Genomic DNA, 19,237 nt, shown 5'->3' with positions numbered 1-19,237 from the left:
TAAATGTAACCGTAACCGTAACCGTAACCATCTGACGTCATCCGCCTGTCCAACAAGCCTTCAGTGGTGTAATCCCAACAGTTATAGAATATATGTAGGCATTTAAACTTAAAATGTTATATTCACCTTACAGCACAAAAATATAAATTTGAAATTCTAATGTTGACAGTCCTTCTCCCCAGTAGTGGACAGCACCGACCAAAAAGTAACTTGCATCAAGATTAGCTCTAGTTGCTAGTGGAAAACGTATTGCGCATTGCAACCTTTCCTCTACTCCAAGCCAGATACGATCCGACGTTGCCCCAGATCACAAGCGGTGTCTACGCCAGGTTTACCTTGCGTGAAGACCCTTAGTATTTTGTAGTGTGAGTATTCCTTCTAAATACTGATAACAGACTGGCGAACCCACCGGCTTAGTTACCGCTCTGTTATCTAAGTATCCTTCTCCTACGCAAGCCTGCAAGAAAAGCCCCCTGCCGACTTCCTCACAGCTCAATTTATCCGTCATTCTCCATATTTGCTTTGGCCCCTCAAACGCGTCCGTCACGCCTACTAACAAAGATTTCTCGAGACCTCGTCAAACAACAGCGTTATCTTCGCACTTTCCTCTGCCACCGACTTGTGCGCTCGCCATCCGGCCTACTCCACCGTAGGCAACCGCACCTTTCTAATGACGTTGGTATATTTTCCATGATTTATTTTCCACCACCCCTGCAATTTAGATGGCAAAAGACTTGGCTCTGAATGGATTTATGAGTGTAATTTTTGTAGCTACGAACTGCGGTTGCAATTCGTCGCATTTAGATACTGTAATTGACTACACTTAGCCATTACATGATGGTACGTTTGTGTACCTAAATTTGAAAAAAAAATTATTGGGCGTTCTCATATGCATACAAGACATCTTATATGAAGTCACAACCATTCTGTGTGAAAGAATACGTGTTCCTACTTAGAGATCTGTACTGGTGACGAGACCGACGTGTCTATGTCATTCAAAGAAGGTAGCCCCGCTCCGTACGCCCAAGATCTTTTATGAATTGAAGCTGAGAATCAACTTCGGTACACCTTTATTGTATCAATCAGAAATCCAATGTTCAATTAGTAAACTCTCCGAGAGATCTAGAAGTGTTTATCATGTATCCAGAAACCACTAACTCATTTACATTCAAATAAGAGTAACCTTTGAGGTCTCGAAGTCGTTTTGTCTTCCCTACAAGTCCGGCCTGTCCTTCTCCCTCCACCTCGGGAATCAATTCCTCGTCGCACAAGCGTGTGTGTTGTATTCGAGGGAATATTTCTAAACGGCGCCTTCTTATACCTGGAAGCACTTCGAAAGGTCTTTTAAACGAAACTTGATATTGAAATGATGACGCGGCCGTTGAGCATGGCGCGCATTCTAGTCCAAGCTATACTCCTGTCCTCGTCCGAGTGACATGGAAGGAATTGAAGTTCCACTCGGTTCATCAGAGCTGCAAACTGAGTTTTGACGAATGAGAAAATTCCTCATTTGTCTTCACATAAGTTGATGGCATTCGAGCGGACGCGAGAAGTCGTCGGAGATGCTGTAATAGCCAGTTTACTGTAATTTTTTTCGAAGAACCAGAAGTCCACAGCCGTCACTTTCATGATTCTTGAGATTATGGAATCCCGGAAGCAGGTATCAACCCCTGTTTCTTCGTAAAGGATGACTTTGAAAGTGAACGTGTCTTTGTACCGTACGAGCTTCTATCGCCATGGTTGTCGAGTTGGATGCAGCAATCACTGCAAGACAATTGCGAGAGCCCTTGTAGCAAGAGCTGTTTGCAATGCCCAACCTTGCGGGTCGTGCGAAGGGATGGGCGCATGGGAAGCGTTTAGCCTATCTTGACTGCTTTCCTAGCTGAGAGCACTTCAAAGCCAAGCTAAAGAAAGCGTTTGAACCACCACAGAGTGAGTACCATGCCCGTGCTGAGTTGTTGAAGCTTCGTCAAGGTTGTTAAGACCTACACTCGTATGCATATCGTGCTCGCTACTTGGTACCGAGCATCGTCGACGACCCAATTGACGTTTCAACGCAAGCCGTAATGTTCATAGCGAGCTTGATTGATGGTCTAATCCGAAAATAATTGTTCCGTGAGTATCCTAAGACGCTAAATGATGCTATCAACCATGCGATACAAGAAGATTTCAGCATCGGGCAAGCCAAGTTCAATGGCTTCGCACTAAGTCAGCGCGCCAGTCGGCAGTACAAGTGATAGTCTAGAGCCAATGGGTATCTCATACATCTCCACGCCTGGATCTGAGCCTCCTCGCGACGATAGAAAGTGTTTTCGCTGTGGGAAGCCGGGTCATATTGCCCGGAACTGTAGAGTGGATTTCCCGAGTCGGCAAAAAACACAGGGGGTTCTTCTGGATAACCGCGGGCGCTATAAAGGAATCGGTTTAAACGCTCCCAACGCTACAAAAAACGGAAGCGACCAGTAGGGACGGGCTCCCAACTGGGCCCAAGAAGAGTACTATGGGTGACAGAAATCTGGCCCCAACGTGAATGATGCATATGCAGGTTCCACCATGAGTGATCGAAGTGTCAGACAAAGTGCGACTTTAATGTCCAAAATGTTTTTGTTTTGAGAAACCACTACGAGTACGAACTTTGACTGGTCATGGTGTTCGACTTCACTAACGTAAAGTCTCCGACGGGACTCGAACCCGCAATCTCCCGCTTCGTAGGCGGATCCCGATGTGAAAGAAGATATGATCATTCGTTTAGCGATGGATCTGGTATGAAGATGCCAAAACAAGTCATTCGTTTGGCAGTAAAGCTTGAAGATTTTCGATGTGGAGTTTTACTCAACCTCGAGGAGAACTTTAAAATCATCTTAGGCATGCCATGGTCGAAGCGTTGCCAGCCAAGCATTGATTCGATGAATATGACAACAGTCGTCAAAGAGGCGTGCAGCGCTAATTCGAGCTGCAGGACGAAAAACGAGACAGTATGGGCATACGCATCTGCTGAAGAAAACACATATGCCCCAAGTGATATTGTGGTTTGTGATGACCCCCCCCCGCAATTATAGGACAAGCCTAAGAAGACGAAAGTAAAGACCCCAACCGCAGTGCATTTTGCTTGCACCAGAGACCTACGTTTTCGGCTGCTTCGTGGGCAAGAATGGCGTTCGTGTAGTTCCGGAGAAAGTCAAGCTATCAATGACAAGCCTGTGCTAAACAATGTGGAACAGCTGAGACAATGGTTGGGCTTGACCAATAATTTGCACAAATAAACGGGCTATTAAGCAGCGTTGGTGCAGCCCCTAACGATCCTTTAAGGAAAAATGTTGAGTTGGAATGGTCAAAAATTCATCTGGCGTTATTTGCCGAAGTAAAAAAGAGCTTGAGAGACGATCCTGTTTATGCGATTGTAAACCACGATAAGCTTTTTAATGTGGTCTGCGATGCGAGTGGTCATGCCGTCGGATGTGCGTTGATGAGACGCGATGATGAGGGTCGAGTGCGAGTTGTATAGTATCAGTCGCGACTACTACGGACCTCGGAACGGAACTATCCTGTTCATTTCGAGAAATTTCTAGCCATGAAGTATGCTTTGGGCATGTTCTGTGTGTACTTGCTTGGTAAGGAACGCTTTGCGATACCGATCATGCCACACTGCGTGCGGTAGTAAAGACTCCCGATTTATCGCAAACAATGGCTCGATGGCCTTCAATCTTTGCGAAGTACAACTGTGCTGTACAATACAAGCCAGGCAAGACGAACTTCTTTGCCGATGCTTTGTCAAGACATCTTGACTATGATTCGAAGTACGTCAGCGAAAACATACACGAGTCATGTCAACAATGCGAAGATGTTCAGACGAACAGAGTGCGATCTACGACTACAGTGTGAGAAGAAATTGTCGAAGGGTACAAGTCTGATGAGACATGTCAGGAATTGTTGAGGCATTCCGATACCTCTTCTGACAAAGCATTGCAGATCCTCCGTCTCACACAAGATCGCGTGTTCACCATTTTGGAGGGATTGTTGTACTATGCAAAGGAACACGGGATACAGCACGAGTTATTGTTCCAAATGACGAGATTTTGTTTCTTCGTCCTAAATATGAGTACCCTGTGAGCCCTTCAGGTGCGTTCTAGGACATGGGTAAACGATTCTTAGTCTGTCCCGGAATTGCTATTAGCCACACATGTATAAGTGTGCGCAAGTAGGTGAGGAATTATGAGATTTTTCCAAGTGTGAAACCATCGGGTTTCACTCAAGCCCAACTTCGGTTGCTGGCAGTTGCAACTGACAGCTGGAATTATGTGAGAAAGGACTTTATTTTCAGACTTCTGTGTGAGACACATTGATGCAGTGGCATCCTTGTATAAGTGGACCGGATCAGCAAGATGGCTCATCTTGCACCTGTTTCTGACAAGATCTCTGTCGAGAAGACAGCTAAGGTTTCTGAACACGCTGTTTTCTCTCTGCATGGCCTTCTTGTTGACATCGCATTTGACCGTGACCACGATTTTACGTCAAAGTGTTGGTTGGACCATTCTCATCGAGTAAATCACTTCTTTTTTTATCAAAAGTCGAAAAAAAATATTTTCGATATTGTCCATGTCAAAAGCGGTACACCCCGAAACGGACGGTCAGATAGAGCGTGTGAATCTAGTCCTGGAGGACGTACTGCTTAGTTACGCTACGTCGTTCAAAGAGTGGAGTGAATTTCCCCCTCTTGCAGAGTTTGCGTAGTACAGCTCCACGCATGTCTAGACAGATCATTCACCATTTTATGTGAGCTATGGTATTCATCCTAGAGTAGCTGACTCCGTATTGGGAGAGGTGGGGCGCATATTATTGCTTTAGAGCTTAAAGCTGTGTCAGAAGTAAAAGCGAAGTTTCAGTGAGACCTTAGACAAGTCGTTAGAAACAGCACGTCGATGACTTTATTGTGAAGAGACAAGCCGTTGTTTGGTTTGTTCGAGACGCAATTGCAAAAGCTCAGGATTTGCAAAAAGAACAAGCATTTCAAAACGGTAGGAAAACAAGAAGGTACATACGGTCAATGCTCTTGAAATTCTTTGTACGACAAAGCTGCATGCAACTGAGGAAGCAGCAGGTGGCTTTACCCAAGTTTTATTGGACCGTTCAAAATGATGAAATGCAATGGTGATGCGTATACATTAGTCATCCCTACACGCATGCGCCTACACCCTACATTTCATGTGGGTAGGCAAAAGTCGTATAATCCGACTGGATCTGCCTAGCCTACTTTTCCTTTGATAGATGATCGAGCTCATGATGGAGTTTCTCCATTTGTCCGCGAAGAGCTACCGTCTCCTCACCCTGGATATTTCTCTCGGCGTACAAGCGTTGAAGAACATCGAAGGATTGAGCCATCACTGAACTCAACGCTTGATGGTGAGATTGGTATTCACCACGCAGGAGAGGCTACCTCTTCAATAGAGCACAGCAGTTCTTTGTGAGCCAACTCACATTGTTTCTCTTCCTTTCTGAGTTAAACAAGCTCACATGAATTAGCTGAAACTGCAGTTCGATACGGGACTCCAAAACCGAGCATTAGGCGGAACCATCTGTCTAAACGTCGAGTGTCGAGTTCTGCTCTGCAACAAGGTTCGAACGACTTTCGCAGCGATCTTCAAGCGTCGAATAGCGCATTTCAACTCCAGCGTAGCTCAATCGCTTTCACGTTCAACCCCACCTCCGCAATTACACTCTCGTCGAGAGCGTCGTTGGGTGGTTGAAATGATATTTGTTCACGAGGATCGAGCGACTCGTCGTCGTGAAAAGAAGTAGTTGAACCATCAACGCTTCTACAGAGATTGGTGGCGCGGTCATCCATCGGATTCGTACACGCAGGAACCTCGTCAGGCCTTAGTGTTTGATGTTCCCGACGTGCTCCGCAGCTACGAGAATCGTTTGTAGTATTGCTATAGCCAACACTACGACCACCAGCGTTTGGTTGTGCTCGGTCGTGACTGGGAGTTCTGCCGGTGCCTACTCATCGAAGCAGACGATCCGTGTCGTTCTCGTTCTCAAGGCAAACAAATGTCCGCCAAGAGTGAAGCTTAGCTGAGATGGGCCAGGTCGGATCATCAACGGCTATTGGTCCGACGCGAACGAAATTCCATGAAGAACTTCTCGTCTCCAACTCGGTTGAGAATGGAGGAAACGTCAACGAGATCAAGAACCGTTCTTGCCGTTCAGGCGAAGAATGCTATTGTATGTTAGCTTGTTCACTTGATCGCCCTATTATTGATCGGAATTGAACTGTTTCAATAAGGTCTGCAAAAGTATCAACGTACTGTTGACTTAAGGAGGGGGTGATGTAATGGGTTATACTCAGCCATTACATCAAGGTGCATTCATGTACCTTTTGTTTTCATTGTAAGAAGTAATAAAAAAGCTTTCAGTTTGGTGTTTCCAAATGCATTCGTGAGTTTTTATATAAAGTCACAAACACATTGTGTGATACAGAATGCTGGTTCCTACTTCGGGATCTGTACTGGTGACGAGATCGACGTGTCTCTGTCGAAGTGGGTGGCGTAAGCCAGTACTTACTACCGTGTTTTTTCCACGAAGTTGAAGTTAATGCTTTTGAAGTCCAAGCTCCGTACACCCAAGATCTTGTATCATCTGAATCTGAGGATTGACCTCGGTACACTCATTATTTATAAATCAGGAGTCCAAGGTTTTATAAGTAAAACCTTTAGGATATCTTGGGGTGTTTTGAAAGTAGCTAGGAACCATAACCTTTTCAAATTCAGTTGCTAATTTATTATTAAGGTCTTAAGTCGTTCTTCATCCATCCAAATCGGAATCGTCCTTCTTCTTCCACGTCAGGAATCGCGTCCTCATCGCACAAGTGTGCGTTTTGTTTGAAGGACTGTTTTTCATCAGCGCTGTCTTACAGATCCGGTCGCACACGTGTAAAGCTCTCGTGACTTTGTATAGATTAGCCCTCAATGTTCACGTTTGTAAATTTAAACGCAGTCATACATCCGCGAAGTCATCTTATATAAAATTCATAAACATTCTGTAGATACAGAATACTTGTTCCTACTTAGCGATCCGTACTGGTGACGAGATCGACGTGTCTCTGTCATTTGGAGTAGATAGTGTAAGCAAGTTATGTAACAAATTTACACGAACTCTGATTACAGGAGTGTGTGTCACACGAGATGTGCATGGTGTGACCACATCCAAACATGAATATACGGTACGGGGCAAGGTAGCCAGTAGTTATGCATGTATTTAGATTTTACTTTATATTTAGCACATTCAGGAAGATCTAAACTTTTAAAATTAGAAAAAAATATGAATTAAAATCATTATTGAATTTAAACCTAAGAGTCAATTAGCCTTGTCAAGGCAATAATTACTCTTGGAGTAAGCGGATTGCGTTTCGATAACTTATACTTCGTTCTTGTAAAAACGATAGGTTGGTGACCTAAAGTACGCTTTCTCAAGCGCTAAGCTACGGCAGCCCCGCTGCAAGTTACTTCTACTGGATACTATCCTCGAAAGTTGAAGCTCAGATTTCGACTTTCAGGGTCCGTTCACCCAAGATCTTGTATAAGTTAAAGTTGAGGATCAATCTTCTATTGTATCAATCAGGAACCCAATGTTCTATTAGTAAAATTTCTGGAGCACTAGGGGTGTTTATCATGTATCCAGAAACCACTACCTCATTTCAATTCAAATGTGAGTGACCTTTAAGATCTCAAAGTTGTTTTTCTTCCTTACAAGTCCGGCCTATCCTTCTTCCTCCTCCTTGGGAATCGATTCCTTGTCGCTCAAGCGTGTATTGTGCTTGAGGTACTGCTGTCATCGGCGCTGTGGCTTTGTTTGCAGGTCAGACTAGGATTTTGGTTTCTTGGGAGTGTGACGTTCAAGGTATGTGACACTTTGGGAACTATTTAGAAGTGTTTGCTCTTCGACAAGTGTTTGCTCTTCGACAAACCTAATATTGTTGTTTTACAACGCCTTCCAGTCAACATATTCGACCGAAACATATCTAACTGGTTTATTGATTGCAACGCACGCTCGGCCTGTGAATAATACGATGTGCTTAAATAACTACAAGATCGCACTGTGTACTTTAACGTATTCTCATGTTTATCTAGTTCGTTCGCTCCAGACAGCGAGCAACGGCGATCTTTAACTTGGGCGAATAATCATGCATTGTTAAGCATCATGTCCACAAACATAACCGCGTATGTTTTTGCCTATTTTGTCTGCACGCACGCCATCTAATGTCTCAGATACAAGTAGCTGAGTGTGAGTGCGAGCTGCTGTCAATGTGTGATGATGATGATGAAGGTCAGTTATATTGTGTTACATGTAGATGAACGACGATATCCTTTCTCCTAGCTACACTATGTTATTACGCGTTTTGTTTAGGAGGGAGCCGGCGATCAGTCGCCAAAGGCGGCTCGCTGGCTGGGTTCTCGGAAGAAGTCCCGAGTTTTAGCTTCTCTAGAGCGTTGCTCCATCCAAGACAGCTGAGACTTGCAACCGAACTCCTGGATCCAGTATTGTAGGTCTTGGTTGAGGTGTTCCGCAATGGCCTCCCAGGTTGGGTGAGAGGTGCTTGCTTCGCATTGTTGGGATCTACATGAATCCATTGCGACGTTTGCTGCCCGATCTGCCATTTTATTGTGTGCCATTGGGTGATTGCACCAGCCGACGACCTGTAGCTTGCGAATCTCGAAATAACATTAATCATAACTACGCCAGAGGGTGTGCTTTTTTGGAGGCCAATGTTCTCGCATCTGTCCGATGATCATTGAGCTGTCTCCGATCACGTAGAGCGGCGAGGATCCGTGTGACACTGCGCAGCGAAGTCCATGATACAGGCCTCATATTCTGCTTTGTTGTTCGTGGTAGTTGGATGGCCATAAGCAATAGACGCCCACCAGATCATCGTAGGGATCGAGACCTCGCGAGTTTTGCGCACCATTAGCGAACCAGAACCGCCTGGACCAAGAAGTGGAGGTATGCCGAGTCCATGCTGGGTAGAGGGTTTGCTGGGAGATCCGCTTTGTTCGTGATCATGGCAACGATCGCCTTGAGCATTTCGACTGCTGAGTCCGTCGTCTTAGGGCAAAGAGTGTCGAAGAGAATGCAGAGGTCCCGGAGTCCCGTCGATAGGCAAGCCATTTCTATTCTAAGAAGCGTCTCCGGATTGTCGCGTACGAAGGGGTTACCGCTCATGACCTGGATTCGGTTGTGCCAGACAGCCTCCACACACATCACGCACACATATTGCCACACCATGTTGGCCATTGGGTATATCAAGGTCGTTGTTTCCTCCGCAGACAGATCACTGAGCTGTTGGACTATTGCGAGCGCCAATCGAGCTGAGAAAGTTGGTAGTCGAAGTGCGAAGATTGCTGCTAGAGGCTTGCCCTGAAAGCTGACACCGATGCCTTCCCATTCTCTGATCAGGTGGGTTCACAATCTCTTGGCATGGGGGCATGTCCAGAAGACGTGAATCAGGTGAGTTCTGTCCGACCCTGAACATGTCTCATGTGGACACGACAGGTAGTTTGCTGTTCGGTTCCACATGTTACCTAGATTCCGGACCTTGAGTCTCAACATGATCTCATGAGCTGACAAGGTTGTCCCAGGAACAGCTAGAATTGTTGTCCACTTCAGGTTGTCTAGGCCGGCTTCAAGCTTGGTCGCCTCGTTCGTAGGTCCTGCTGAGCTAATCATTCGTCCATCTCTCTTCTTGATGCCGTCCTTCAGTCGCTGTTGTTGGCAATGATGCTTGAGTGTCTTGCGTTTGGATTTCCAACCCTTTCGTCCGCGTCTCAAGCTGACTATTCGAGACAGTCGCGGGTGTGAATGGTGGGGAACAGGAATGCCATCAAGATCTCGTATCGCTACTTCGTCGGCGTTCTGTGGTCTCTCGAAGAGATGAATGCTGGTTGTGATGGCTGTATCTTGATGGCGTGTCGTGCTGTCGTCGTCCGGGAACCAGTCATGATATTTTTCCACCTCTGGATCCGTCGATCGAAGCGCAACAGTAGTCCTCGGTCTATGGAGCAGTTCTGAAAAGTTCATTTAGAAAATCGAACAGAGATGGTCAAAGGATCGGAGAGTTGGGGTCGTGACAACGGTGCTTGTCGATGGGAATCTGAATCTGACACAGCCGTGTTTCACCCATCGCCACTGCACTAGATCGCGTAGCTCTTGAGCTGTTACTGTCGACTTGGATCGATTGAGGTCGTAATGACGTCCCTTGCTGTCGAAGAGCCATCCTGTTGCCTTGATGCCACACAGCGGCATCCATTCGAGGCAGAAGAATCCATGTGAGTCTCCGCGAGTCTTGATGCTGTCGTTCAAAGAAATGAGATCCGCTTTAGCCACCGCGATTTCATACTCACCGTCTGTCCACTCGGCTTTCCCTATGGCACGCGCCAAGAGCACCTTCGTTGATAAGATCTCCGCTGGGGAAGCTACAGGGGTGCACAATGCAGGTACGTTGGCTAGCACCGTCCGTCCTGTTTCTCATAGGCTTGACAGGAGCCTGTTTGTGCTCTTCCCATCCGTTGGAGTGGTGTACCTCAAAGCCGATTCCCTGTTCGTCGAGAAGAGGTCTCCAAGAAGGTGCTGTCACAGTGTGACTCAATTCGATAACTGATAAAGTGGCATAATCGACTTTCGCTGTACATTCGGATGTTGCAAACCATGTCGTTATACTCCACTCGATATGTCATCTACATCAGTTCATGGCGTACAGTCATCAAGATCGGCCCGTGATCTACGTGACCTGCCTATCGCTCACTAAACCTAAACGCGCTAGGCTACTCATCACCGGACACTGGGTGACTTCTTGTCCCAGCCACGCTCTCGCTCTTGCGACAAGTTGCCCGAATACGTTGCGATATCAGAGGCAGTATTGAAAAGGCCCAAAATACAGCATGCTAATGCTATTTCAGTGACCCATTCCTGGTATCTTCACCACCATCTATGTACGCCGATTCACTGAGAATACAAGTGTTGGCACCGTAACAGCTAGTTTCAACGAGAATTTGACAAGATACCTTTTTGTTATAGAGATATATGTGCTACGCACATATAGACGCTGTCGAACATCTGTAAGACAAAGTTACCGTGCTTATTATGTTTATGGCTATAAGTACCTTAGCGACATGGATTCACCAGACCTCGCTATATATGCCATCAACACAAAAAAGACATAGGCTTTTCAAGAAATATCTGAAGATGAATGGGATAAACAAACCCTCACTCACTATGTGTGAGCAACCTTTTTTCTACGTATCAGTTGGTTGCGATCAAGACAAGATTTATCAAAGAAGACTTCATGCAAAATTGTGGAAATTCATTTCCGTAGCAAGCGCTAGGGCACGCTGCTTCCACGTCTCCATTATTCTGACATGGAGTAGGACTTTTGCTATCTTTTTTCTTGACATTTGGCAAGGTTATCGACCCCATGGATAGCGTCTACAAATTAGAACCAAAGATGCGTTAAAACTACTGCAGACAGGTTTTGGAGGTGAGCTCGGGTACTGATGCCTGGTGTATGCATATGATGAATCAATGTTTCTTGGAGGTATCTATGAGCTCTTCCTATTTACTTTGAAGCACTGGGCCGAATCGTGGACTCGGTTAAATTTAGTTGACACATTGTCGTAGGTGACTTCAATGTTATCATGGATGATCATCTAGGCCAGACAGCGGGCGATAGGCCTGGTTTAAGACAATGTCGAGACAAACTAGGAGGTTGCTTTAGCCCTCGATATCTGGTATTTTATGAGCCTGGCGGTACAAGACTATACCAACCCTTCTCGTAAAAATGGTTGGTTTATTGCTTTGTTCTGGCTGACTTACGTCAAGTCAACTCAGCATCGATGACACAAGTTTGCGATCGCAAGTGGTGAAGTGAAGATTACATATCCCTTGATGTATGCCTTGTATTGAAGTCCGTCCAAAGCCTTGAATGCCACTTTTGGAGAAACCCAACTTTACTTCCGCGAGACTTTGAAAGGCAACATCATCTGGCTACTTCGGCTTAAATACTTGCTAACAGTATCAAGCATTATCCTGTGTACATACCGGGTGTCTTCTGTAACGAAAAATTGCACGTCCGTATACACGCACATATTATGGAAGACATAAATCGCTTTATACACTACAATTCATGTTGATCATTTCCAACGTGCCGTCAATTTACGCGAACGAGGAGGAACAGATGTAGCGACATTTATAATGGCCAACAAACTTTAAAGCCTCCCTAAAGTGACCTTTTTCGATTCCGATGTAACAGAACAGAATTGAGGAATATACAACAATGCAAGATATATAGTTAATGCTAACCATAAACAGATTTCAGTGATTCACACAACCTGTGGAATGGTACTGAACCCATTGCACCACCACTCACCCACCCAGAATACTTTTTTTGGACTCTGATACTCGGTCATTCGTGATCTCGCACGAAATTAAACGCATCGAAGATGACTTGCGCCGACGACGAATGCTGAGTAAAATTACACCTCAATCTGAGATTGCGACGAAACCTTTGCCATCATTGAAATGGATGATGTTCTAATTCCACGTCCAACGGCCTTTTCGCACGATGTGCAATAACCTGGCATCAAACAACCAGCTTGGGCGGATGTGATTGCTATAAAGTGCTTATCGACGGGCCCAGTCGTCCAGAGTATTTGCGCTACCGTGAAGTCGAACATCAGCGCATATTCCACGACCGTTGTGGTGGTGGCACCATAAAGTTTGACGAACTTTTATGTCGAATGGAAGCTCGAGTTATGACTCGATCCGCGTATTTTTGCGCCATCAGACCTGTCACACGTATTAGAAGAAGACCACGAATTTCATGTCTGTATTGTACACCCAGCAATATTATTTGGGTTCCGTCCAGACAATCAACACTCGTTCCTGATCATGGGTTCGTACAACCAAATCCGCGGATGAAACATAGAAAACACTCACGAGTGAGTAACACTCATTCGTGAGTGTTGAGCCCTTAAATAATCGATGTCCTTCGTTAACGACATGCACAAGATTTTTCGATTGCCCCAGTAGACCGCTCTCCATCTATTGGGTACCTGCGTTTCTCGAACGCTTCGTAATATTGGTACCACGTGGCTTGGAAACACTACAACAAGAACCGTACTGATAATTTTGTATCCCAAGTGGACTAATACGGCGGATGTGACGAGATCGCTGACATCCATATGATCGAATGTGCTGCCTACAGACAGTCACCGCGCTGAGATTCATTAGATCTTGATTTCCAGTAGTAGCAGCCACTTCCTGCATCGGATTGATCGATATATTACGTTGGCGGTAGACCTCACGCAATACATCGATAATTACATCTTCCAGGATCGTCGGGCTCCGGCGGAAGATTACAGTCTTAGAAGGAACATTATTGAGTCTTCCGATAAACACAGTAAACATCACTGCCTCTGGTAGTGGTTCTATTGCCATAATGGAACGGAGCTCTCGGAACTTCTATACATGGTCATACAGAATGCTGTTGTCTTGACAGCATAATAATTTGATTTATCGATGTCAAAATGCCACATTCGGCAGAACGAACATCTTTTCTATGGCCCTCTTCAACTCCTGTCATGTGGTTAAGTAGCCGAAGCGTTGACTTCCGATGTCATCGGCTAATGTTTCGCATGCCCTTCCAAATGCGACATGGCAAAGTCGACTTGACTGCGGTCAACACGAATTATGTCCACTGCGATAACGATGTCCATTTATAGCTTTCAAAACGCATAATTTTTATCTTCATGCCCGCAAAAGCTTATTATCTTAATTTTCACGGGACGTTCCGTGTAAACCGGCGGTGTTACGATCATTTGTATTGAAGGTGCGGAGCTGGCGTCGGTATGTTTTGCGATTTTAATTTCAATAATACTTGCTCATACGCAGCAAAATTTGCAAAGCGCTGCGTTTTTGCTTCTTGATCCTCCTGGAACATGTCAAAGATTGTGTGATCTCCGAAAAAGCTCGCAGCTTCACCGCACTTCCATTGCGAGTGTGTTAGGAAAGATTTTTTCTCACTATTGATCCGAGGGGGGGGCACCGCCTGTAGAGTCTACATTATCCAAAGATACATCCGTCGAAGCGGCCGGCGTTGGAATGACTACTAGTGCTACCAAGTGTTACTGGAATGACCCGTCCGTATACAGAAAGACTTCAATCGATTGGAAGACCTTACCCTTGCTGTTCGCTTCTAGCGAGCCATCGATCTACGTGAATGAGAATAGAAAACTGTAGTGACGTTTATTATAGCCAATAGGTCTTAACCCCCTCGAAACTGACAAGTGCCTCCGATTCAGATGAAAAACAATGAGGAATAAACAACTATGCAGTATATATAGTCAATGCCGCCCATATGTGGTTCACACAGTCTGTGTTATGGGACTGACTCAATGTCATCTTCCTGATGACCATAAACAGGCAGACTACATATAGTTTCGACGGTGTTGCCAGGAATTCCGTCGAGCTGACTAACGGGTGATGTCAGCAGATATTATACCAATCAGAGCAGCTACCGACTTGGTGAATGGTTTTTCTACAAAAATCAAAATAACAGCGTCAGAACACGCTCAGATTAATCTCAAGCTCTATTTTGATGACATCAAAGCACGAATAGAGTACAAAAAAGTTATATTTTGAGCAATTTTGCACGCAAATGAGCGACAAACAAGTTTCTTCTCCCATGCGCTACAGTTAGATTGCCTTCGCTTGCCAACCACGGAGCTGAGAAAAGCTGATGACACGGTTGGAGATGTCAGCAATTGCTACTGGTCTCGGGCAGGTTGTCTCGATCCACATCTGCAGACTTGTTAGACTGAAGGTCTTCAGCTTACCGGTACATTGATTTGTCACATTGTTGAAACACAAAAAGTCCCGAGTGTCAAACGTGCAGCAGCTATGCTAGACGCCACAGTCAGAGCAATGGACTTGAATTGGGCAATTATGACATCGACAATGGGTAAAACTCAGAACCGAACGGGTGCCGATTGAATATTACAAACTCAATTCGAGTCTGTGGACACGCGTTTATGAAGTGATATAAAAGTTATAGTTAGATAAGAGGAAAGAGACTAAGCTTCAAGAAGGGCTCACTTATTCCGAGTGTTCAAATCTATACCCGGCAGCTATAGACCACTCACTCTTTTCAATCACGACGCTAAAATAGAATCAGATGCGTTGGAAAGGTTTTCAGTTTACCATCCACTAACCTCGTTTCAGGACATTCAAGAGCTCTGCAACTAATACGTGTCCGGATGCGCGTTAGGTGCTCTTGGTTTTTACTAGGGAAATTGACAGTGTGCTATGGCCAGCCTTGAATATGGTACATCGCCACGTGCGACATTCCGTACATGGATGAAAATCCTTCACAAAACAACATCTGTCAGCCGTTTACGTAATGGCTGCTCTGATGAATCCTTTCTACTAAGCACAGGTGCTAGATGAGAAGACTTCTTCACACCTGATATCTTTATTATTTTCTTGAAGAATATGATAACCTTTCTGCGACGCAAAATTTTATTCAAATGGCGTACCTGTCGACGCCGCAGACACTGTTCATGTGCTACTAGCGTTTGCCGACGACTGTTTGTCGAGCCTCGACGGCACTGATAAGTTTCTCGGACTTGTCGTAGGCTTATATATGTGTCGGTGAGGGCAGTGTTGGGCTTACTTCATCAAACGTCTTCATCGACTCCATGCACCGAAAATGTTTACGTGACGGTATTGTAGCCACAGTTACCACGTCGATTGGGACCTGCTTGATGTCACCATCATTGACTCTCTTTTTAATGGCCTTACATTGATTTAACGAGAATGCGACATGTTATACTTAACATGAGAGAAGGCTGCCGGTGGCGTCTACCTGATTTTTAAGGACTTGGGAGCTTTATGTTGCTCTACATAGCTCACGCGGAACAGCCGACTGGAGTCGCTTGCACAAATAATGCCGTTTTGGGTTAACGTTCGCTTAGGAAGATGAAGGCACCCCTATGCAGCGTAGTCCGGAGGCGATGAATAAATTGATGGCATGAGGCTTCAACCACCTTCAAGACTCTATGAGCTTTATCGGTACCTACGTTACAGCGGATATCCAATGGAACTGGACGACTTTGAAGAGCCAAGTTAACTAATTCGCTAAGTGTTTGACACGATAAGAAGGCTCAACTTAAATATTTCTTTATTCAACTTAGGGGTCGGTTCACAACCAGTAGAGATCAAAGCCTTTTATCATGCATGGAGTCTCGACGAAAGTTTCTTGCTGATCTGCAATAGGTGATTACGTTAGATCACTGCTGAAGACACATTGATATACAGGATATCTGCCAATTTCAATTATGTGGTCTGTGACCCAAGATCATTGATATACAGGATATCTGCCAATTTCAATTATGTAGTCTGTGACCCAAGAATCAATACATTCTTCTAGTGAGTTCAAGTTTAAATTTTGTGCTAGGAGCTCAATACAAGTTTAAATGAAGTGCCAATTGCAAGCATACCTGGGTAAACAGTCAAAGATACCAAACACTTGGTTTCGGATTGTCATGAAGCTTGTTACCATATGGAATTACCCTTGTCCCCACGCCGGGTTCACTAAAGGCGATTTCTTTTGAATTTGATGATATTTGGTTATATTAATTAGCTTAGGCCTACTGCAACTTAGCTCAACAGAGTTTCTGCGATATAGGTATCTGATTGAGTCGATATCCAGCCGAGATAATTGGACTACCTTAAATGTGGTCTACAGAAAATTAAGATTGTAATATTGATCGAAAGTAGTTTGTGGATCAATCTTTTAAATGCATTTCCGTACCGTCCGACCAAATCAACGGTTAGCACCTTGCCAACATATGACTTTTTAAGCATACGGAGAATTTTTCTAATGCTCACGGACATGGCCGCTCCCATGACTTGTATGTAGGGTATGTATATTTTCCTTATTTTATGTCTGTTGATTAGGAATATGAGCGTATATGTAGTAATTTACCCATTAACCGCTCCACATCGAAACTGATCGCGATCTTGATCATCGGGCAGCTCTTTCAAGGACGATCTCTCCACAGCTGAATCGCGTGGGCTCTTCCAATCGTTGTATCACACCGGCTGTTTCTAAATTCTCGGCGTGCATCTAACTCGAAATCTTAAATTTTCGTCAATTACGTTCTTACGATCGTGAATGGTCTGACGTAGCGCGATCGCAACTTAGTATCTTAGATGTGTATTCAGATAGACTAACCGCATTCATGAAGTTTATTGTTTCACAGCATATTCGTGTTGATACGTCTGGCTATGGCCTTGGCTTGTTGCGTTTAATATCCTGTTTCTCAGCCATAGCACAGCGTTCCCTGCGCATGATCCTCAATCACATTGAAATGAATCACTACTTTTGTTAAGTTATGTAATCAATCTGATATAAGAAAGTCAAAATAGATCGACGTTCCTTATCCACTAAGACCGTCTCAAAGAAATGTGCGGCAGGACACCATGGCTGGCAGCACTATGATAAAAACAGCGACATTTATCTCACGAAGAGAGCTCCAAGCGGGATGCTCTGGGAGTGTCTGATTATACCACATGGATTACATAATGCTTCAGCAGTTTCCAATTATCTAGTGATACAGCTCTTCAGGCCACACCATTGCTAGGCACAAGCCTACCTCGACGTTGTGTTTGCCCATAGTTGCGTAGAACACGTGAAATCATTTGTGGAATAATTTATCGAATCTTTACGAGCAGTACTCAGTGTACGTGCTGTAAACGTATTCTTCTATATAGACAAGTTTTTTCGGCGCCGACAAATTTCTTTGCCGAATTAAATCATTGGGATGGAGTACATGCGGGCAATTTCCACAATGATTCAGACAATTGTAGATTGGTCTGTATCATGAGATCCTAAGATTTGGCCTTGTATGGCTAACTAATTTCACTAGTATAATTTGTGATATGCCAACATGGCACAACCTATGATTCAGTTTTATAAAGAAGTCATATGATACTGTGTGCAGCAGAAAAGGTAGCCTTTAAGAGTGAAGGAAAGTTTCATGCGTTCTGAATTACAAATTTAGCCCATACAGTGCCGTCGGTGACGCTTCAGCCTTTTCCATAGGCTGTGCTTTTCTTTAAGCAGATGATGGAGAGCACAAGCGCGTAATCGCGTTCAAGGCTCACCGGTATAATGCAGTAGAGGATAACTACCACGTGTACGACAAGGAGTTTCTTGTAGTGCAGTATACCCGCGCAAGCCCAGGGTGAACCTATTCGGATCTAAGCCCTTCATTATTTGAACAGATGATACGTCGTTGCGCACAGCAATGTCATCACAGCATCTCTCGCAAGATATAGCAAAATGTTAATCCTGATCCTCTTCTGTATCGCCCCAACTATGATTTATTGAGCGTTGCGATGGTGATGTTCGATTAAACACACAATAGCGTTCGGGTCAGAATCAACATATGCTGCTCTGCTGTACATATCGGGAAGTAATGCAGTCAGGAATCCAAATGTCGCTTTATCAAAGCGGGGAATAGCACTCTGCACCGCTGGACTTCGCTTTAAGGCCTGCTGCATCACAGCACTGACCCACATGATGCTCAGTGCAGCAGGGCTGCCGTAGATAGCGCTTGATGCAGCGTAATTTAGGTCACCGATCTTTCATTCTTTACAAGAACCAATACGAGTGTAGCGGATCGCAATCCGCTACCTCCAAGAGCAGTGAGTACCTTAAGCAAGGCTAATAAACTGTTCGCTTTAAATTCAAAACGGATTTTTATTTATTTTATCTGCGGCTAAACCGCCTAATTTTAATTGTATAGGTTTTACTATGTATATATATGTACATAGTAAAATCTAAATACATGCATAACTACTACTTAACCACATACCGTATTCTTGTTTAGGTGCAGTCACGCGATGCACATCTCGTGTGACGCACACCCCTATCAACAGGGTACGTGTAACCCTGTTACACTCAGTGTGTAGATTTGCCTGACTTCAAGTGCAGAACACTGTACAATGACCCAACATGTCGAGATGGATAATCACGCAAGTGCGTATGTGTCGACGGGTTAAACACTTGCCGTATGCGTCGGCAAAAAGTCGTGCTTCAATTGCGATTCCTGCGATTACTACTCCTTCTTTTTTCCTTCTTAGTCGACGCCTGGTCATTAGCCTCAAGCGTAAAGGGGCAAGAGGT

The 19,237-nt window shown here is 44.7% G+C and overlaps 2 protein-coding genes across 2 annotated transcripts; both read left to right on the top strand.

Annotated features, from left to right (window-relative positions):
* Window positions 1–159: 159 nt before the first annotated feature.
* On the top strand, window positions 160–436 carry PHALS_08909 (uncharacterized protein; the record flags this gene model as incomplete). Its single annotated transcript, XM_024724342.1, has 3 exons — window positions 160–168; window positions 232–353; window positions 418–436. The coding sequence occupies 3 exons, from the start codon at window positions 160–162 to the stop codon at window positions 434–436; spliced, it is 150 nt and encodes a 49-aa protein (XP_024575229.1).
* Window positions 437–8,300: 7,864 nt separating this feature from the next.
* Window positions 8,301–8,543, top strand: PHALS_08908 (uncharacterized protein; the record flags this gene model as incomplete). Its single annotated transcript, XM_024724341.1, has 2 exons — window positions 8,301–8,322; window positions 8,404–8,543. The coding sequence occupies 2 exons, from the start codon at window positions 8,301–8,303 to the stop codon at window positions 8,541–8,543; spliced, it is 162 nt and encodes a 53-aa protein (XP_024575228.1).
* Window positions 8,544–19,237: the final 10,694 nt, after the last annotated feature.

Source organism: Plasmopara halstedii (genome assembly GCF_900000015.1).
Source record: "Plasmopara halstedii genome assembly, contig: Scaffold_323, whole genome shotgun sequence".
NCBI lineage: Eukaryota > Oomycota > Peronosporomycetes > Peronosporales > Peronosporaceae > Plasmopara > Plasmopara halstedii.
Note: the sequence above shows the minus strand (reverse complement) of the source record. Positions and strands in the feature narration are given on the sequence as shown.